Raw genomic sequence first — 21,605 nt, 5'->3', positions numbered from 1 at the left:
GGTGGCGCTGTGGGTAAAACCTCAGCGCCTAGGACTTGCCGATCGTATGGTCGGCGGTTTGAATCCCCGCGGTGGGGTGAGCTCCCGTTGTTCGGTCTCAGCTCCTGCCCACCTAGCAGTTCGAAAGCACCCCTAAGTGCAAGTAGATAAATAGGGACCGCTTTCTAGCAGGAAGGTAAACGGCGTTTCCGTGTGCTGCGCTGGTGCTGGCTCGCCAGAGCAGCTTCGTCACGCTGGCCACGTGACCCGGAAGTGTCTTCGGACAGCGCTGGCTCCCGGCCTCTTAAGCGAGATGAGCACGCAACCCCAGAGTCGGTCACGACTGGCCCATACAGGCAGGGGTACCTTTACCTTTACCTTACTCTTGAGTACAATTAGCATTGGGAAATGGAAGTTATCCCCCCCCCAAAATAATCCAGATATCTCAGCTGCCTCCCTCCACCAACTGCTGTTCACATCAGCAAGGCTTCCTTAGCATCAGCCCCCTATTCCCCACTACCACTAGCTGAGTTACAATCCCCAGAGTGAAGAGGGATAGATTCTTAAACATCTCTGGAAATCGTAGCTCTGTGAGGGGAATAGGGGCCTCCTAACAACAAACTACAGCTCCCAGAATTCTGTGGGGGAAGTTACAGCCTGTTTAAAGTGTATCACAGTGCTTTAAATGTATTGAGTAAACGCAGCCCATGTCCAGATTTTCATTCGCTGATCCCCAACACCCACCCACCCATTTTTGCAGGAAAAGTTCCCTGAGGGACTTTGGGTGGAGCCCTAATTAACCCATCACTTTCTCACTTGGCTGCCTCCCTCATTGGCTTCCCCGCACCCCCATGAAGCCCTGCCAGCCATAGGGCCCCTGTCCGGACATGCATACCCTGCAAACAAAGCATTCTGGGTGCCACAAGGCATTCAGGGCCGAGATGTAGTTCTCCAAGATGGCCTGGCTGCACCCCTGGCAGCGGGTGGAGAAAAGCTCGTAGAAGTCCTGGCGGCAGTACTGCTTCCCGTCCTTCTCGTGGAAGCCTGCGGGGAACAAGAAGGGATCCTTGAGCTAAGCTATTGCCGCGTGTTTCCGTGGATGGAGGATTGGGGTGGGCTGTCCACACTTTTGCCATGTTCACTATTGCAGACCCTCCAAGCATCCCTATTTTCATAGGACAGTCCTGGAATCACAGAAGCCCTCCCGGTTTCTGATCCGAACCCCTGAATGTCCTGCTTTTACCTTAGGAAGTCCTCTATTTTCAGTGGAGAATTGTCGGAGGGTAGGCAATTGGCATACGGCCCCGGGAAGGCTTCCCACAAGAAGAATGGGGCCCTCAGGGTGAGTAAGTTTCCCTGTCTCTGCTCTAGCCATGTTGTCTCATAAACTACAGTAAGCTTACACGTAAAATACAAACGGGCCTATAATTCTTTATCCCCTATTTCCAAGGAAGACTAATCATGCCTCTGTGTGTGTGTGTTTTGTTGTTTTTCTTCCCCGCCCGTCATTTGAGGGGCCACTCACTAAGGCCCCGCCGACACTCACCTTCCTCCCCAAAGGGCCGCCCACACTTGACGCAGCAGAAGTGCTCTGGGTGCCAGTTCTTATCCAATGCGGTCACCATTTTCTACACGAGTCAGGTGGATGCGGGGCAGGGGGGAAAAGGAGGTCGCGTCAATGAGGAAACAGCAACCTGGCAGCAAAGCAGCAAACTAGACACGACAGGCCTGTGTTTCCCAGGCTTGGCCCCTTTGGTGTCTCCTTGCCACTCTGGCACCCACAAACGGTCTACATAAATATCCCCTCCCAAAAAATGACAATGTGCAAGAGATCATTTGCACCTCCTGTTCAGTTCCTGTATGGACTGGAACATGCCCACATGTCCATACCACTGTGTGGTCCTATCTCTTCTCCCACTCTTTCACACGTGGCAGCCATTTTGTGTTGTGCCATGCTGCCGCCACGGCAGCCATTTTTTGACCGGCGCCCACAGCACTTGCTCAAAAATCCAAACGTGCCAAGAAAAGCAGGCAAGCCCTGTATACTGTTGTCATATTCAGTAACATTTTCTGGATTACACTGCATTTAGGCACACTGCCCATGCCTGGAGTGCCGTTTTAGGTTTCATCAGGAAGGGAGAGGAAGGGAGTTTTGGTCTAGGGTTCAAAGGATTGCTCTTGATATACTCCAACTGTAAAAGTGCAAAAGGACCGGGGGGCGGGGAGTGGTGTACTTTAAGAACATTTGGCACAATTACTTTTTTTGCAGCACGTAATGACCAGAGATCTAGGAGAAGTGGTCTGAATCACCAAAGAAGGCAACAGCAGCCCTCTCCACAAAAGAATAAAACAGAAATGATGCCTCAGGGTGGTCTGTCTTGCAGCATGAAACTGAAGGAAATTAATGAGGGGTAGCCAATGTAATGCATCAAAATGTAGTTGGACTACAACTCCCATCATCCTTAACCATTGGCTACACCTTCTGGGGCTGATGGGAGCTGGAGTCCAACAACCCCCGGAAGGTACCATGTGCGCCAGCCCTGAAATAATAGCTCAGTCGGTAGAGCATGAGACTCTTAATCTCAGGGTTATGAGTTCAAGCCCCACATCAAACAAAAGATTCCTGCCTCACAAAGCTCAGTTGCCTCTAACTGTGATGTTATTTCCCTGTATAATTTTCTTTTAATATGCTTTTTTTGTGCAAATCTTTTGTGAGGCACTGAGAGTCTCTCGGGGCTGTACAGTCTTCTACAACCATCTGTAAGGAAGTAGGGACCAGCTGAGGGTTAGGGCAACTCACGTCCAGGATGGGTTCATTGCAGAGTCCACAGCGGGGCGAAAAGAGCTGGAAGTAGTCCCTCTCGCAGTAGGGGGCGCCATCCTTCTCAAAGAAGTTGCTGCCCCCCATCTCCTTCTGGCAGTGGCTGCACACAAAATGCTCAGGGTGCCAGGTACTTCCCAGTGCTGTGACCACCTGGGCAAATGGGAGCGGGGAGAGGAGGCAGGGAAAGCAAAGATCCATCTGAGTTCAGGTAGCGACAGATGATTCTGGGGCTCACAAGTTTCGAGAGGGAGCACGTCATGCGTACCACACAGGGTGGCGCACCTCTGTTTCTTATGCTACGTCCAGCAGTGGCCAAGAACTTCCAAAGAAGTTGGGAGCGACAACCGTGGCAGGATTCCGTGGCCCTTGAAAATGGCCGACAGCATGCACAAAAACGACTTGGTTGAGGAGTCCCTCCCTAATCCCAAATCCATCTTTCTTCCCCCTGCTTCGGCCTTTGGCAATCATCTATCTGCCCCACCTGATGACCCCTCCAAGGAGAAGCCCGTTCTCCACCAGCAGCCGGCACTCACCTGCCCTGCGATGGGTTTCTGGCAGGATGCGCACAGCCCCTTGGCAGTGGTGGAGATCCCTTGGCGGCTGAGATCTGACTCCAGCATCACAAGCATACTGTCCAGGTTCCCGCTCGGCTGCGCTGGGGAGGTCTGTGGGGGCGCAGCAGCGGGGCTGGGGCAGACGGATGAGACCACTGGCAGCTGCGCTGAGGAGACTCGAGCAGGAGCTGGAGGGGGCGACACAGTGGTGGAGGTGGAGGCTCCTGGGAGCTAGAAGGTCAGAGATGGATATGGGTAGAGCTGAGATTTCTCTCTCAAAGACATTTCCAGACAACTTTGAATGTTTCCTCTCCTCCCGCCCCAAACCAATGAAGAATTTCCATCCTCCCATCAAGCATATTTGGGTGAAATGGCCTCCTCCATTTCAGCACCCATGAATTTTGGCACACCTGTGTGTCTAGCTTTATTATTGCTGCATCTTACTTCATTTTCGTTGATGGCAGGAAATGCCCCCTGCTCCTTCCAGTCCTCCCTTTGCCCATTGCTCCCTTCATCAACCAAGAATAATCTTTCTTTCTTTCTTTTATTCTTTCTTTCTTTCCCGCCCATCTGGCTGGCTTTCCCCAGCCACTCTGGGCAGCTTCCAGCAAAATATTAAAATACAATAATTTATCAAATATTATAAGCTTCCCTAAACAGGGCTGCCTTCAGATGTCTTCTAAAAGTCAGATAGTTGTTTATTTATCTAGTGGGAGGATGTTCCACAGGGCAGGAGCCACTATGGATAATGTGCACTAGCTACAAAGTGCCATTTTAAAGAAAACAGTTAGAAAATTTCACCTCCTCCAGCAGAATATTTGGCGAAATCCCCCTCCCCTCAATTTTTCTGCTTGCAAATAGCAAGTGGAATATTTGACTGGCAATTGTCACTTCATTTAAACGGCATAAATAGCTTCGGCAACTTTGCTAGGTTTAGCTGCCTCACTTTGCAGCCATAATGACTAGAAACTTGCCTTTTTTAAAAAAAGAAATCTGGGCTTTTCAGGTTTGTAATTATGCACACAATCCCTGTGTTTGCAGGTTCCTATCACCAAATCACGAACAGCCCTGAAAGTAACCCCACTCCACCCCTTCTTCAGTCCCAGTGGTACCCGAGCCCCACACTCACATTGCTCTGGACCCGGAAATCTGACAGGGAGGCCATCAGCTTGTCCAACTCCAAGGTGGCAGACGTAGCCGATGGCTTGGCAGGCGGAGGAGCTGTTGACCTGAGAGTAAGAACGCAGCATCAAGGGGCATGAACAAAGATCCAGTTCTCTCAATTGCAGTTTGATTCTGAGATATTTTACAGATCCTTCATTTTAGTGACACGAGTTCAAAGCCCACTTTGGCAGCCATCTACAGACACACTGATGGCTTCTGTACTTTAGCATGGGGAATCCACCAGCACGGCTTCCTTTACGCCAGTAGCACTGGGACAGGAAAATTCTCCCTTCCACGAAACTCTGAAAGATACAGACGCTCTCTCAGGTGAGGGAGCTGGCAACACCAGGTCCCACCTCTCCCATAAGCTGTAGTCTGTATATGGGAATATGGTAGCAAACCCATCCTCACTGGGATGCTGTGAAAGCAACTCAAAGTGTTTGCATTTGAACCTGGTTAAGATCTTAGGAATGTCTGTGGGGTAGAAGAAAGAAGGCAAACTGTACTAGGGCTGCCATACATCCAGGATTTCAAAGGCAGAAGTGACATCTGGGGACAAGCAAACCGAAAATCATGGGATTTATTTGAGTTTTTGTAAAAAAATAAAAAAATAAAATATATGAATAAAAATGTTTAGGAAAACTCAGCAACTATCCTGGTTTTTACTTTTTGAAATATGGCAATCCTAGCCGCACAGCAGTGGTCCAGAGGCCTAATTAGGCCCATTAAACCACACCCACATGACCTGGCACCAAATGTGGCATCAGGTATGGACGTGGTTGCAAAGTAACCAACCGGGAGCTTAAAGTGAGCCCCCAATTGTTCCTTTGCAAGCAAGGCTCCCTCTTGGTGCTGATCAGCTGACAGGAAGCCCTGCTGGGGCCAGAAGTCTACCTTCGAAGGAACCTGCTGTAACCATCAACAGAGTAAAAATGCAAGAGGACTTTAAAGGCCTCTGTGTAACCAATGATCAGCTGAGCCCCTTGGAACTTTGGCAGCTGTCAGTCACCTGACACCATTCTGGCCCCGCCCACCTGTCAATGTTGGCCCACAGGGTGGGATGGTGGGAATTCATAATCTGCCCCCTCCCCCCTGCCAGATCCAGTTCCCCACCTTTGCTCTATGGCAAGGCTGGGGAAACTATGGGCCTCCTGATATATTCTGGACTCCGATTCCCATCTTCCCTACCAGCTGGTCATGGGAGTTGGAGCTGATGGGAGTTGGAGTCCAGCAACACCTGGAGAGCCACAGGTTGTGCCTACATAGATCACTGGGATGAAAATGGGATTTTGCACCAAACATCTGTTTGCCAAGACCCAAAGCACAGCTCTTTTGGTGCAATGCCTTTGCTTGCCATTGATCCGCCCATACTACCTCATCAACCATCTGCTTACCGGGAAATGGAGCTGCCGTCTATAGATTCTTCCGGCCTGTCTTTGCCCTTGTCTCCGCCTGGGCTTTTGCTGGTTGGGAACTGAGACATTATTTCATCTGGGATGAGTGAGGAGAGAGAGAATGAGAATACATCTTTTTATCACTTGCCATTTCACATCCTTGCCAGCAGATGGCAGCACTGCTGCACTTCTAACAGCAAGAAGAGCACTCAAGCAGCACTTTGGTCCAGGGCCAGGGCTCAGAGCCACAAAGGACTGGAACCACTCCATAACATGGTGGCAGTGCCTCTGAGAATTTGCAGAGTGCCCCCCTCACACCGCTTAGCATGTCTTGGATGAGCCTAAAGGCCTTTCACCATCTGAATGTGAGGCAATGCATTCTGCTGCTGTTTCACTGCCTCTGTTCAAAGGATTCTGTACTGTCTTGATTGCAATGTATTTTGCCTCTTGCCTTTTGGATTTGATATCACGCTTTATGTTTTCAAAGCTTTGTAAGTCGCTTAGGGGCTTATTACAAGTAACCAGGCAGAGGGCCTTATCAGTGGTGGCACCCACTCTGTGGAACAACTTCCCATCAGATGTCAAGGAAATAAACAACTATCTGACTTTTAGAAGACATCTGAAGGCAGTCCTGTTTAGGAAAGTTTTTAATGTTTGATGTTGTATTGTGCTTTTAATTCTGTTGGGAGCCGCCCAGAGTGGCTGGGAAACCCAGCCAGATGGGTGGGGTATTAACAACAACAACAACAACAACAACAACCTCATAAACCGAGTGGATTAATAATAATAACAAAACCAGCCAGTTATCACCAGGAGTTTCCGCTTACACTGTCTTTAAAAAGGTAGAAGATGCAGCCTCTGCAGACCTGTCCCCTCTGTCAATCTCCTGCTGTATCCAGCAGGGGTCCAGTTTTACCTCACAGCCTGGGCTTGCCCTCCCAAGAGGCAGAGTGAGGCAGCAGCCTCAGGCGGCAAATTCTGAGTTGCAGAAAGTGGCTAGAAATGTGTGCCATGTGGTCTGCCTCAGGTTGGGGCCTGGCCACCTCATGCAGGAACAATGGAACAAAGCACATGGCACAGGTGGAACCTGCAATGTTGTGCTCCGTTGCAGGAAATAGCAAGAGCCCCACAGGCCCCACAGCTCATGAGGCCAACTCCTACTGCTCCCAAAGTTAGCATGCAAGAGACATCACTCAGCTACAGCGTCCTTCAAGCTTTGTTCCCCAGATGTTGTCGGACTACAAATCCCATCATCCCAGGCCAGCTTAGCCAGTGGTCAGGGAACGATGGGAGTTGTAGCCCAACAAAGAATGCTGAGAGCACAGGACACCCGGAGCAAACTGTGGGCTGCTTGTCGAAAACAGGGGGGCTGGTCCAATTGTCCTGACAGGGTTGAAGGGAGAGAGCTCCATTAGGAGAGACGAGATGCAAGGCCTAAGGGGAGCAGAGAACGTCACCCTCTGAGTCACAACAAATCCAGGTCCAGCATCAGGACCTGAGCCAGTGCCAAAGCCTGGAGTGTGTGACCTCATTGCTAAACGAAAGCAATGCAATGCCTCTGAGCAAGGGCAACCATTGCCTGCTCTCAAACACTGGAGATTGGAAAGGGACCCTGGCAGGCAGGATAAATCAGCTCCAAGGGATCTTTAAGAACACAAGAGGAAATCCTCCTGGTCCAGCAATTCATGGCCAGCCTGAGAAACTCACAGACCGCAGACTGCAGCAGTCGCTCCTTGTTACTCATTCCCAGCAGAGGCATGCCACAACTTATACACGCTCTGTTTTAAGCTGTCAGTGGGGAAGGGCTGTAGGAGCTCAGTGCCTTGCGATCAAAAAACCCCAGGTTCAAACTCCAGCCCCTCCAGGTAGGAATACCACTTGCCTGGAATTTTAGACAGCTGCTGCCAGCCAGTGTAGGAGGTGCTGAGTTGATGCACCATGCCTCTGACTCAGAATAAGGCAGCTTCTTACGTTCCCCATTGTGGTTTGTGTTTTTAAACCTACGCTAGCATCTTCTCGTGGCAGCGAGTGAGAAATGCATGCACACACAAGAGATAAATAATTCCTTTCACTGTTCCATTAGAGTCTTCACTTCTCTCTCCTTCTCTCTCTCTGCAAATCCACCCCCCAAGCACCATTTCATACCCCACTTGCCGTACCTGTGATGTTGAACTGGGTCGCATTGAGTTCCTGCAGGAGCCGGTCCAGTTCACAAAGTCCTGCTCCGAGCACGCCGCTGGAGGAGGAGAAGGGCGGTGGGGCCCCTTCCTTGGGCTTGGGCGAGCGAGGCTTGCAGACCGTGCTGGAAGAGGCACCCGCATGAGAGAGAAAGAGATGGGATACATTAGAGAGAGGTGGGGGCGGGGGAAGGAGAGCTCAGGACTCTCTCTCTCTCTCTCTCTCTCTCACACACACACACACACACACACACCCCACCCCAAGGAGGAAGATGCAGCATCCCTCTGCTCCAGAGAAAGATGGGGAAGGACGGAGCAGTAAAAGGGAGGCAGAGGGGTGGCAGCTATTTATAGGATTCCTCTGCTTAATGGATGCTCTGGAACGAGGCCAGGGGAGATGGGCACAGCTCCCAAGGAGGCCAAACTCCTCGTCGTATTTCTTGCTCCTCACAGCTTCCCACACCCTGGTGCTTGTGGTCCTCCAAATCGGGCCAGGTTAAGGGCCAGAGAAAAAGGTGCTTCTGATATTTGAAGGGGGGTTTTGATGCTCGCCACTTCTCCCATCAAAGAGCTGTAGCAATAGGAGGAACGGCACACACCATGTAAGATTATAAGCAAGAGGCCTGCTGGATCTAGGCCAGGATCTTGTTCTCGCAGCGGCCAACCAGATGCCTCTGGGAAACAGCGCCTGAGATGCAACCGCAGCTCTCCCCGCTTGTGATTCCCAGAAAACGACATTCAGAGGTAGGAGATTCTCTGCACCTAAATTCTCCCTGGTACAGCTGTTAATGGGAGAGAGAGCCCCAGTCCCTGATCAGAGGCACATTTAGGGGAGCGTAACCAGTTTGGTTGCACTGGGCCTGGTTATAAATGGTTTCGCCTGGCGCCTAAAGAGATGTGTAATGAAGGTGCCAGGTTCTTGGACTACAGCTCCCATCAGCCTCAGCCAGCAAGGCCAATGGCCAGGGGTGATGGGAGTTGTAGTCCAACAACATCTGGAAAATGCACCACTGTTGTTATTGTTATTGTTGCTGCTGCTGCTGCTGCTGTTCCGCCCATCTGACTGCCACTCTGGGCAGCTTCCAACAAATTAAAACACAATAAGGCATCAAACATTACAAAACTTCCCTGCCGCAGACACTGTGGTTCGTAGGATTTCCTCCACCATCTTTTCTTAAATGAAAAAAGTCACCTTCCTTTCACAGCTTATTTCCCTGGTCCCACACCCCCACATCTTTGTTCTCTTGCCCCTCTCATAACCACCTCACCAGACTGTTTCCCTTCCTTGCATTTAAAAGTCATGCTTTCATCTTATTTGGGGAAACTGCTGAGGAAATGGGAGAAATGGTTCCCCTAAACACAGCCAAGGTAACGCTAGGGAAATAAGCCCTCTCTCGTGTGCATGCAGAGAGGCCCCACAAAACAACCCACTGTTTACCTGTACAGGTGTTCCTTGTCACTTCCGCCCTGCATGGTCGATGCTGGGAATGGGTCTACCGGCATGGCTGTGGTCCCAGCCTGAGATTAAAAGGTGGAGATGGAGGTTGTAAAAGCAGAGGAAAGAGTTTGCATCTTGCTGTGCTGGACAGACACAGACTAACTAGAAGAACATGAAGCCTCTGAATAATCCACATGCAAAGACAAAACATCTAGAGATGGACAGTTTTCTTTCTTTCTAGAGCGTTGGAAGAAGCAAGTAAAAGAGAGCGCTGCTCATCTGGGTTCTTATCCTGTTCCTGAAACTTGCAAAATCTTGATCAGTGGGACAAAGGAAGTATTTGGGGAGTAAAGCCTTCCTCAAGTCATACATACAGCTGTGCATCATTTGGTTGGTGAGCTCACTGCAGAAGTGCACATTTTGTTTAGACATACTGGTCCAGGCCACACATTCTGGTAAACCAGGAGTGAGGAGTCTCAGGCCTGTGGACCAAATGCTGGCCTCCCTCTGTGTGGTCCCTGGGACTCTCTCCCGGCTCCTCTTTGGCCACACCCCTCTCCCCAGGTCCCACCTATGACCAGCCCTAATGTGTACCCTCCGTGGGTGGTTTTGCCTGGCTGGAATGTGTCCTTGAACTTTGATCTTGCCTCTTGCTTTTTTCAACAGGTAAGTGCAGGAGCATTGGTAAAACTTGCCTACTGTACACAGGTAAAAATTTGCATTTGTTTCTCTATCCATTTTTGTCCCTGTCATGCAGCTCCTGAAATGTGACCCAGGAGGAAATGTGGCCCTCAGTCTGAAAAGGGTTCCCCATTCCTGTGGCAAAGCCATGTTTGAGTTCCCTCGCGTCACAGTAAATAAACCATAGTTCTCATGTCACAGTAAATAAACCATAGTTAATGGTTTACCATGATGGTACACAGAAGAAGCAAACCACCATTCATGGCTTAGCAGTACATCTGAAACAGATATCGGTAAGCTAAGAATTAAGTGTGACTGGTTTGCTGGGAGAGAAATAAACATTGACCCCTGGTAATGCTAAGCCAGAGATCATGGCTTGTTTCCTCCCAGGAGGAGCCCAGAAGACAAACAGACCAGAAAGGTGTGATCATGGAAAGCCATTAATTATAGTTTACCATGAAGTACAAACAATGATGGAGCTCAGGGGGAGAAAACTGGAGCTGTGTGTTTGAGGCTGTGCACAGTGCTGATTGGCTGGGAATTAACAGCATCACTAACTCAGTTCCTCCCCAAAGAAGCTTTTCAGTAGGGTAGTTGTGACCACTAGGCCACCACCACAGCCAGCAATCAGACACCCCCGCTATCAACATCTCACCCAATCCGCCACTGCGCTCTTGCAGATACCACCTAATCAGGAGTTCAGTTCCTCAGGACGTAAGAATTCAGTAATCCTTTTTGTAGTACCTTTCCTTTAGAATTCCCTCCCCATGAATAATAGACAAGCACAATCTCTGATATCTCTTTGGTGTCTACTGAAGACCTTCCTCTTTCAGCAAAGCCTTTTGAGTTAAGATTTTCCCCAGACTGCATCTGCACCGGAGTTGTTTTAAGAAACTTTAATTTTTTTATCAGTGGTCATTTGCCACCCAGGGCTCATTTAGATAAGATTAATTAATTAATGCTTACTTTTATTGTATATTTCTCAGGGAAATGTTCTCATCAACTTTTTTTTGAGCATTAAAATTTTGTTATATTTTGGAGCTTTAGTGAATCATATCATTTTTCTTTGTGTCATGAGCTGCCTTGAGCAGGATTTACTATGGCAAGGCAGCATTCAAATAAATGATCATTATTTTTATGGACAGATGTTCTGTTCCTTTAAAGAAACAAACAAAAGTGTTTACAGTCATACCTCAGAAGTCTAATGCCTTGCGACCTGAATGTTTTGGCTCCCAAATGCCGCAAACCCAGAAGTGAGTGTCCCAGTTTGCGAACATTCTTTGGAACCCAAACGTCCAACATGGACTCCAATCGGAAGCTGCGCCTTGGTTTCTGAAAGTTTTAGAAGTCGAACGGACTTCCAGAACGGATTCCGTTCAACTTCCGAGGTACAAATGTATTCCCAAAGCAGCAGCTACATACATAACTCAATGGCAATGCCAGTCAGCTTGTTTCCTTTCCTCCCATAATACCTGTTGCCTCCCTTCAAACAAGTTATGGTTAAGCACTGATGCTAATGAGAGGGAGCCACTCCCTGGGCTAAGGTCTATTGCCCCACAGAGCTCCTCTGCCCCCTCCTTAACCTCCCCAAATGCTTACCTGCTGCTGAGGGTTGTTGTACGGTGGAGGAGTTGGCTTGGGGTCTGGGGTCCCGTCTTGGCTCAGCCCGTTGGGGTGGGCTCCTCCGGAGTCGGTAAGCAGGACGGGGCGTTTGGATATATGGGAGGTTGTCGTCTCCAGATCAGCCAGGAGAGCATCTAGTACGGAAAGAGATGAAGCAGGTTGAGAATGGGGGGAATAGCGGGAAAGGGCAGGCGGGAAGTCAGGAAGGGGGCATTCTAGGAATATGGGAGGACCTGGGGAGGCTTTGATGTAAACATGAGGGACAGAGCAGGGGAGAGGAAGAGGCAGAGGGGGGAGAATCACTACCAATTCCAGCTCTCTAAGCAGAAAAGGCAAGAATCCTCATTCTGAGCAATGCCACTGCCGCTCCCGCCCCCAATATAAGGACTTTAAAGGGGCCCTGCTAGATCTGTCCAAAGGCTCATTTTGTAGGAAGGAGCAAACATAACAGTTATAGTTTCTTTCAGTTTCTCTCAGTTTTCCATTCTTAAGTTTAGTTCCGCACATTTCTTCATTCGTTTGCGGGGGGGGGGCGTTGTTTTTAATCCTCACGAAACTTCACCAGCCTTTAGTGCAATTTTCTCCTAGTTTTCGAATGCAATTTTGCCCCAAAAGACACATTTTTGGCAGGCCAATTTTCCCCCCACCCCCCATATATTGTACATGATTTTCACTCATATATTCATTTTGAAGCACCTCCTAAATATATGGAGTTTTGCACCCATGACTTGGCTGGAGAGCTCCATTGCAAAATTTGGAGCAGTGCAAATTTCAAAGAATGGCTGTGTTTTAATTCGTATACAGTTTTGGGAAGTGTGAATTAGGCAGGTTCACTGCAAACTGAACTGAATTCCTCCCTTGTCCATACTATTTATCCAACCATCTTGTTCTCACAGTGGCCAGCCAGATGTCAATGGGAAGTTTGCAAGCAAGGCCTGATAGCAACTCCCCCCAGTTGTGATTCTGCACAATGGATGCTCAGAGGCCTCGGTAGCCACAGGTAGCCACAAGTGTCTTCTGGAATGGTAATAATGCCGAGCGCTGCAACCAGTCCTTTCGACGCAATCTGAACCTTCCCTCCACACAAACACACCAAGGAAAGTTCCCCCTAGAATGACCCTCTTTTAGTAAAATCTGGGGAGAGACAGAAGTCTCTGATTTTCTCCTCTTCCAGTATCCAGCAGCTAAATGTGCAGGGAGAATGCTGAAGTCAGCCTGCAAGACCCCAAAATAAGCTGCAAGGCCACCCCCCGGCCAGGCCTGCTGTCTCAGAAACACAAGCAAGCAAGCCAGCAGCTGGCTTTTCCTTGTGTTTAATACTGAAAAGGAAGCATAGCCTGAATTTACATTATTTAAGCAACCATCTATTGCGTCCTTTTTATATATTGGCCCTGATTGGGCCTAAGGGACATGATCCCCTTATAATCCCATCCTGACTGGTTCTATACTTGCCACAGTCCAATGCCCTCTCTGCATATATTGATGGGGAAGGATAGTCTTACAGCAAGAGGATAGACTTGACACTGTTTGCCCTGGTTTTTTTCCCCCTTTTAATCTAGATATCGAGGTGCCCTCCTGCACAAGAGAGGAGGCGTGCACAGCTCCTAAAGCATTTTATTAAATGAGAATGGCAACCAACCAACAGCAGATCAATAGGATCCAGCCTAGGCTATGCCCACAACAGGAAGCTTACACAGAGTCAGGCCATTGGTCCATCTACCTCAATACTATTGACACCTACTGACAGCAGCTCTCCAGGGTTTTAAGAAGGAGTCCTAACTAGAGATAGAATAGAATCATAGAATCATAGAGTAGGAAGAGACCACAGGGGCCATCGAGTCCAACCCCCTGCCAAGCAGGAAACACCATCAGAGCACTCCTGACATATGGTTGTCAAGCCTCTGCTTAAAGACCTCCAAAGAAGAAGACTCCACCACACTCCTTGGCAGCAAATTCCACTGTCGAACAGCTCTTACTGTCAGGAAGTTCTTCCTAATGTTTAGGTGGAATCTTCTTTCTTGTAGTTTGGATCCATTGCTCCATGTCCGCTTCTCTGGAGCAGCAGAAAACAACCTTTCTCCCTCCTCTATGTGACATCCTTTTATATATTTGAACATGGCTATCATATCACCCCTTAACCTCCTCTTCTCCAGGCTAAACATGCCCAGCTCCCTTAGCCGTTCCTCATAAGGCATCGTTTCCAGGCCTTTGACCATTTTGGTTGCCCTCCTCTGGACACGTTCCAGTTTGTCAGTGTCCTTCTTGAACTGTGGTGCCCAGAACTGGACACAGTACTCCAGGTGAGGTCTGACCAGAGCAGAATACAGTGGCACTATTACTTCCCTTGATCTAGATGCTATACTCCTATTGATGCAGCCCAGAATTGCATTGGCTTTTTTAGCTGCCCCATCACACTGTTGGCTCATGTCAAGTTTGTGGTCAACCAAGACTCCTAGATCCTTTTCACACGTACTGCTCTCAAGCCAGGTGTCACCCATCTTGTATTTGTGCCTCTCATTTCTTTTGCCCAAGTGCAATACTTTACATTTCTCCCTGTTAAAATTCATCTTGTTTGTTTTGGCCCAGTTCTCTAATCTGTCAAGGTCGTTTTGAAGTGTGATCCTGTCCTCTGGGGTGTTAGCCACCACTCCCAGTTTGGTGTCATCTGCAAATTTGATCTTGGATGTCCATCATCCAAGTCGTTGATAAAGATGTTGAATAAGACCGGGCCCAAGACAGAACCCTATGGCACCCCACTAATCACTCTTCTCCAGGATGAAGAGGAACCATTGATGAGCACCCTTTGGGTCCGGTCAGTCAGCCAGTTACAAATCCACTGAGTGGTAGCATAGTCAAGACCGCATTTTACCAGCTTCTTTACAAGAATATCATGGGGCACCTTGTCAAATGCCTTGCTGAAATCAAGATGTTGAGGATCAAACCACCCAAAGCATGTGCTCTGAACTTTGTCCCTTTCCCTCTTGCAATCGCATTCCTCACCGGAAGGGATACTGTGCTTTCTCAGGAAATTTAGCATTCTCCCTGGTACAAATCAGCAGGATTTGCGCACTCAGATAGTGTCACATCCCAGCAAACTTCAGAGAAGATACGAGGAGTGGGCTGGATGACAGATCCGAAAGAAATGCCTGTTTGTTTATGAGTCATTGACTCCACAAAGCTTAGAGTGGCCTATGCAGAACTGCCAGGCAAGCTCCCATATGCAGGCCTTGATCAGACCCAGAGCTGCTTTGCTTGAGCAAAGTAGGCACGTCATGCGCCTTCAGAGCCTAGGCGGAATCCAGAGGAATTCTAATGCCACTTACATGGGAGCAAGCCCCACTGAATCCACGGGGATTTACTTCTGAGTAAACATGGTTAAGATTGCAGCCTAAGTCTCACTAAAATTAGTGGAACTTAATCAAAACCCTTTAATTTCAACGGGATTAAAATGTGGTTGACTTCCCCCAGAACCATCCTATGCTTTGAAATCCAATTATTTATTTTTGTGCTTTTTGTGTGTGTAATAAAGCACACAGAGAGGCCTTCTCATGAAGCAACACAAAGCAGATTGGTCATTTTCTTTTCTCCAGCCCTCTAGTTCTGATTGACATAAAGAAAAGGAACCCAGCTAAGGTTCTGAAATAGCCAGTGCCTATAAGGCTAAAGTCACTAGTCCTCATTCATCCGAAAGAACTCAAAGCATCCTGGTTCAAACCGTTCCCCCTGACAACAACCACTAAAGAACCCAGGGATTATACCAGGCATAGGCAAACCCGGCCCTCCAGATGTTTTGGGACTACAACTCCCATCATCCCTGACCACTGGTCCTGCTAGCTAGGGATGATGGGAGTTGTAGTCCCAAAACATCTGGAGGCCGAGTCTGCCTATGCCTAGATTATACTGTATTTATTATTATTAATCTGCAGGGAGAGAGACTGATGGGCAGTATGAGGGCCCTCACCAAATACAGGATTTTTTTTACCCAACATGGGGCTCAAACCCACAACCCTGAGATTAAGAATCACAACAACCTTGTGAAGTAGGCTGAAGTTGATGTATTGTTCAGAGCTAAAGGGATGTTTTTTTCTTGCACATGCTCAGAGCCTTCCTCACAGGGTCAAAGCCTTAGAATTTAAACCACGTTCTTGGGACAAGCCCAGGAAATTTTGACCTCAGCATTGAATTCTCCCTGCATGGGCTTACAAGTTTGTTGCTTTCCATCAAGCCTTCTTGCCTGCAGAGACTTAAACTTTCCGTTTCAACTGCAGGCAAAGTTGCTCGGCCTTCCCGCACAATCACTCTTTTGTACAAAAGACCCCCTCCCTGCCATTTTCCCACCCAGAGTGAGATGTCCACCACAGAGGCCTTTTTGAGTTCCCTAAACCCAACAGACCATCTGCGGCAGATCAGATGTGCATCTGGGACAAGAAGTCTGTTCATCCTCCTGGTCTCAGTCAGCTTGTCCCAAGATGCCAGGAGCCAGCGTCTATATAAACAAGAGGCCGACATGGTTCTCAAGTGCGCCCAACGCCAGTCGGCAGTCCGGGAATAATAAAGATATTGACAAGGTGCCCCTCGCCACCCGCAACCTGTTGTGGCAGTTGTAGTCTGAAGCCTGTGGAGGTCCCCTCCATCCCATTCGCCCAGTCCATTTGCTTTAATACATTGGCTCCATCTAAGGCAGGCACTGTACCACTCCTGGGTCCAGCCTAGACTCCAGCACATACTGCAGATGCTACAGAATAAATGTTAGCAGCACTTGGGCCGACAACAAGAAAGCAGCAAATGTTATTACAAACCCACCAAGTCAGGACAGTCTGTATTATTGCTGGCCAAATCTTCTTTTTCCCTTTTAACATTCCTAATTATTGCAATGTTCCCATTTAATTAAATGCCCCGGTTTCATAATTAAATTCACACGTGCAACCCAAATGTATTCCTGGACGCACAACACACACATCTTCCCTCCAGATTCTTTGCTTCAAAGCCCCAAGCAACTGGCTCCCAGGGATCCCCTTCTAATCTGACCCTGTGGATTCCTGATCCCTCCCAGCCGGCATGCTCTTTTGACCACACAGGCTATAATTATAATGCATCCCTTCCAAGCCATCCTCTCCCATTGGAGGGACAGCCAGCATTTCTGGAACAGCCATTCAGAAGTCCTCTTAAAACTCAGGCCTTTGTGGTGTCAAATAAACCTCCATAATAATTGATTCCCCCTCCAGTGGGTCTTTTACCAGATCTGCGCTGGATCTCCATCTTTCAACATCCTTTTTCTGTATCCCTAACCATCTATTTTAATGCACATTTGGAGCAGAACACACAGATCCTTTTGAAGCCAGAAAATGTCCCAAGAGGGTCCAGCAATTCTGGTATGGATCGTCGAGTCGAGTGGATCTGAGGCTGCAATCAGTTCCTTCCCCATGCAGAGACAGTCACATTATTATGATGATGATGATGATCATCATCATCATCACCACCACCCATCCCCTCCCACCCCTTGCCCCTGACACACAGCCCTCTTGCTCCCTTCACCAAATCTCCAGTAAATTCACCCAGTAAGCTTGCTCAAGCCTGAGTGTGCCTCTTCTTCCAGAGGTCATCTCAGGCCAAAAAGGGGAGGGGGTGTCAGAAGGAGAGAGGGATTTGGAGAGCATAATTAGAAAGAGTGGATCTTTAACTGTTATTCCAGCTGTTTGCTGGAGTGTGCGAGCATAGAATAAGGGGAAGGGGGGAAATCTCTCTCTCTCCCTCTCCCTTCTTTCCTTCCTTCCTTTCTTCCTCTCACTCTCTCAACTTTGCCTCCCGCCCCTCTCTGGCTGATGTCACAGCGCAGAAATGTGTCTAAAGCTGAGAAGCAAACCACAGAGGGAGAGACACAGGAATGTAACATACAAGAGGGGAGGATAAGAGACATGGGGACTGGGAGCAGGGCGGGGAGGAGAGGGGGAAGAGCCAACACACAGCCATAACCTCCCTCGGAGCACCGATGCTTCACCCCGGAGCCAGCAGATGGAATAAAAGAGGACCACCACCTCTCAACGCTCACTACTGATTAATCCACAAGAAAGCTGTTTCTGTGCTTGAAGCTGACAAATCTAAACACACACAAACAAGGGGTCTGTCCACTAATGCGCACAGCTGCTGTTTATTTCGGTTTCTTTGTTCCCTGCATGTTTTAGCCACCCTTCCTCCAAGAAGCTTCAAGCATTTAAATGGCAGGACAATCCTGCGAGGTAGGCCAGGCCTGAAAGACTATCATAGGCCCGAGGCCGCCTGGAGAGCTTCCAGGGCTGCCTTAGGAGAACTTCCTGGTGGGCTACTTCCCACCCGAATCAGATCTGCCTCGGCAACAGGAAACCGGCACCCAGATCCGGACATGACCTCCTTGAAATGGGAGGTATAGAGATTAGGAAATAACTCTCCTCACAAGTGCTCCCTGAAAAACACAGGGCTCCATCGCTTCTTTGAGCAGTCTTTGTAAAACACCCCCTTGCACATAAGTCCAAAGTTAACAGTTTAAGTGTGGCCAATCCGTGTTATATGATCTTCTTCAGCCCACACAAGAGAGTGAAACTGCCCTGGGATGAGCTCTCTCACCCTGGCTTTCCTATCAGTTGGTGGCTGAGCAGCAATTGGAGGATGAATTGCTCCACAAATTTGCCCCTTGAAAATAAACCAGCTGGGAGAGGGATTATAAAAGAAGATGGTGGCTTGGTGGCAGCCAGAGCTCCTGGTTCCATGAGGTGTGTGTTTTAATGCACTAAGAGGAAGAGGTGTTCCTTTGCCTGTTCACCACATATCTGTGGGGAGTTTCTGTTCCCAGCATTGTGAGGAAACTGAAGGCAAGAGGGGGAACCCACAGCGGGCACTTCTGAGAAGAGCCAGTCCTGCCATTAGGCAGAATGAGGCAGCAACTTCAGGCGGACGTTTCTGGTAAACAGGAAGCAACTGCAAAGTGTTAGGCAGAGGTGTGAGTCTTGCACGGAAGGCCAGCCGCCTGCTCCCTATGCTACCCTGCAGGCCTCAGGAAAAGTGGAGGGAGCTGCCCCACATACCAGTGGAAGATTCAGCTACCAGTCTGGTCAGCTACTTTATGTGGAACGCCGTGGGGCAGTGCCAGGGAGCAAAGCATCTTGGGCGGGCCCTGGCTCTTGGGCCCTAGGCCAGAGGTTCCCAAACTGTGGTCCACAGACCACCAGTCATCCATTAATGTTGCTCAGATGGTCCACTGCGTGTCTGTCAAGAGCAGCAGGAGCAGCAGCCACGAACAGCGGGTGCAGTGCACTGAATATTGATATTGGAATTTAATTTTTCTTATTGCTTCTTTTTATATTGTATGGTACTATTGTATTTGGTATTCTGTGGGATTCTGTGGGGTTGTATTCTGTGGGATTGTATTCTGTGGAATTGTATTCTGTGGGATTAAAGTTGTAGAACAATAAAATACAAAATGGGAAATAAAAGCAATTAGAAATGCAATTAGAAACCATGCAGCAATTAGCACAGCACATTAAAATTGCAGCAACAGACAGAAATATCATTATACAGTCCGCCACTATTTTCAAGTAGTTGTGGACAGTCTGGAAACCACTGTCCGATACATCCACACTTGTCTCCACACATTTAAAGCATTATGGTTCCACTTTAAACAGCCATGGCGTTCTCCAGAGTCTCCTGGGAACTGTAGTTTGTTAAGGCTGCAGAGAGTAGCTAGGAGACCCCTCTATTCCCCCCACATTACAATTCCCAGAGTTCCCGGGGGGGGGGGAAGGATTGATTGCTGCACCCCTCTGACAGTTGCCACTCTGTGCAGGGAATAGGGGCTCTCCTAACAACCTCCAGCACCCTAAACAAACTATACTTTCCAGGATTCCTCATGGGAGGGAACAATGACTGTTTTAAGTGTCAAAATCCTGCTTTAAATGTGTGATGCAGATGTGGCCTCAGTCTCTGATCTAGTTTGAAGTAAAGGGAGTGGATGAGGACCTCAGATTTCTGGGCTCTCTGCTGCAACTCTTTTCTCCCATGAATGCTGGGGTGCAGAGGAGGCCCCCCCCCCCATTTTCCTGCCTAGCTGAGGCAGCTGCAGGCAATGTCAGCGGGGTGCTGGAGAAGTTAAGAGAGGACTGCGAGGCACCCTTGTTCTCCCCTGGCGTCGAGCCGCTGTTCAGCTATTCCGCAAAGCCACAGGAATACGCTGAGAAATACATTCCTTCTCCGGATGGGAAGGGCTGAGGAAACGCAGCCTCTTCCCCCACCCCACCCTCGACACCCGCCCTGCCAGCTACAAGGATATGGGGAGAGAGAGACAGGGAGGGGCATTCAGGGAAAAGAGGGAGAGAATAGGAGTGGCAAGGGATGAAAGGAGCCAGGGAGGAGGAAGACAAGGAGGTGTCAGAGAAAGAAATGGGGGGGGCGGTGAAAGCAGGCACAAGGAATAAAGTGCCAGTTCACACATTACTTTTGCACACTTGAAAATGTTAAATGAAGGCCACAGGCGTCAGGCGGCAATAGGAATTTGTGTGCTTGCAGACACGTGTATCAGACACAAGTACACACACTCTTCCATCAGGAGAGCCCAGAATGGGCAATCCGTCATTTCAGAGGTTAAACCAGGGTTTGTCCTCACGTAATGTGTGAAAGGGCCCGCAGAACGCGAGGAACAGCCAACAGGGGGTTTCATTTCTTTCTTTTTGTAAAGAGTGAAAGAAAGTTATTGCAAAAACAGCACAGCACAAAGACTGTACAAGAATCCATTGCCGGGGGGTGGGGGGTGGGGGGGTGTACAGCATCTGGCACAAAGGGTGTTTCCCACAGTAGCAGGAGCATTAAAAGAAGTGACAGGAAGAGGGATAGTTGGACAAAAGGGGACAGCGAAAAAGTAAGACAGAAGGAGCGTCGAAAGGAAATATGGCAAGATGAAGAAAGGAGGGGATCGCGCGCACAAAAACCACCCAAACCCTCAACGAGAGTAGTAAGTGAAAAGAAGAAAGGAAGGAAGAAAAAGAGGAGGGGGGCAATTCGACAGGCAGGCAGACAACATGGGAAGCAAGGAGATCGGTTTGGGTCAAGAACTGCTGCCAGGCTGCATGCAAGAAGGAAAAACTGTCACAGAGAAAGACAAGAGGGAGCGCGGAAGAAAAGGAGAAAGAAAGAAGGAGGAAAGAAAAGGAATGCGCGAAAGAGCGCGAGGAGGGAGGAGGGAGATGGGGTAGTCGGGGGGGGGGGCGCGGACGGAGCTCCCTCTCGGCTCTCCTTACCCAGATCGTCCATCCCGGGCGGGCGCGGGCTGGGTCCCGGACTCCGGGGCCGGTGGCTGGCTGCTGGGCGGCCCCCGCCCCAGTGACGCGCCTTCCCGGAGCGCAGCCCCGCTCGACTGCCGCGCCGCCGCTGCTGCCGCCGCTGCCGCTGCGGTGACCATTTATGGCAAAGGGGATCCGAGGCTCGGGCAGGAAGGATGGAGACGCCCCCCCCCCCTCGCCCCACAGCGCATCGCGCGGCAGGGGGGGGCACCGCTCTGGAACTTGCCCCCCCAAACACTCGATCCCCCCCATCCCACCCTATAGGGCGCGGGAGGGGGGGGCGTTACAGGGTAATAAAGCAAGCAGCCCGTAGAAATCGCCTCCTGATCTCCCCAGCTAGGACGCCTGGGTTCCATTTCTGAGGGGTCTTGTCTTTTGAGCAGGGGGTGGGGGGGCTGGATTCTCTTGCAGGAAAGTTAATAGCGGGCTAGAACCGCAGGGTGGGAGTCTGGGGATGGAAGAGAAG

The 21,605-nt window shown here is 49.4% G+C and overlaps 1 protein-coding gene across 2 annotated transcripts in view; it reads right to left on the bottom strand.

The window, feature by feature from the left end:
- Positions 1-21,605, bottom strand: part of TGFB1I1 (transforming growth factor beta 1 induced transcript 1) — a 23,895-nt gene extending 2,290 nt beyond the window's left edge. The window contains exons 1-10 of one of the 2 annotated variants that reach the window (XM_083409892.1): positions 21,098-21,605; positions 11,811-11,968; positions 9,531-9,610; positions 8,075-8,217; positions 5,916-6,012; positions 4,487-4,586; positions 3,337-3,588; positions 2,780-2,953; positions 1,526-1,607; positions 875-1,023 (exon numbers count right to left, since the gene is read on the bottom strand). In XM_083409892.1, the coding sequence (XP_083266018.1) occupies positions 875-1,023; positions 1,526-1,607; positions 2,780-2,953; positions 3,337-3,588; positions 4,487-4,586; positions 5,916-6,012; positions 8,075-8,217; positions 9,531-9,610; positions 11,811-11,968; positions 21,098-21,110 (1,248 nt within the window). In that variant the 5' untranslated portion in view covers positions 21,111-21,605. Of the gene's footprint in view, positions 1-874; positions 1,024-1,525; positions 1,608-2,779; positions 2,954-3,336; positions 3,589-4,486; positions 4,587-5,915; positions 6,013-8,074; positions 8,218-9,530; positions 9,611-11,810; positions 11,969-17,389; positions 17,630-21,097 lie in introns of those variants that run through there. The other variant, XM_083409893.1, reaches the window with a different exon arrangement.

This window comes from Podarcis tiliguerta, assembly GCF_965153285.1.
Source record: "Podarcis tiliguerta genome assembly, chromosome: 13".
NCBI lineage: Eukaryota > Metazoa > Chordata > Lepidosauria > Squamata > Lacertidae > Podarcis > Podarcis tiliguerta.
Note: the sequence above shows the minus strand (reverse complement) of the source record. Positions and strands in the feature narration are given on the sequence as shown.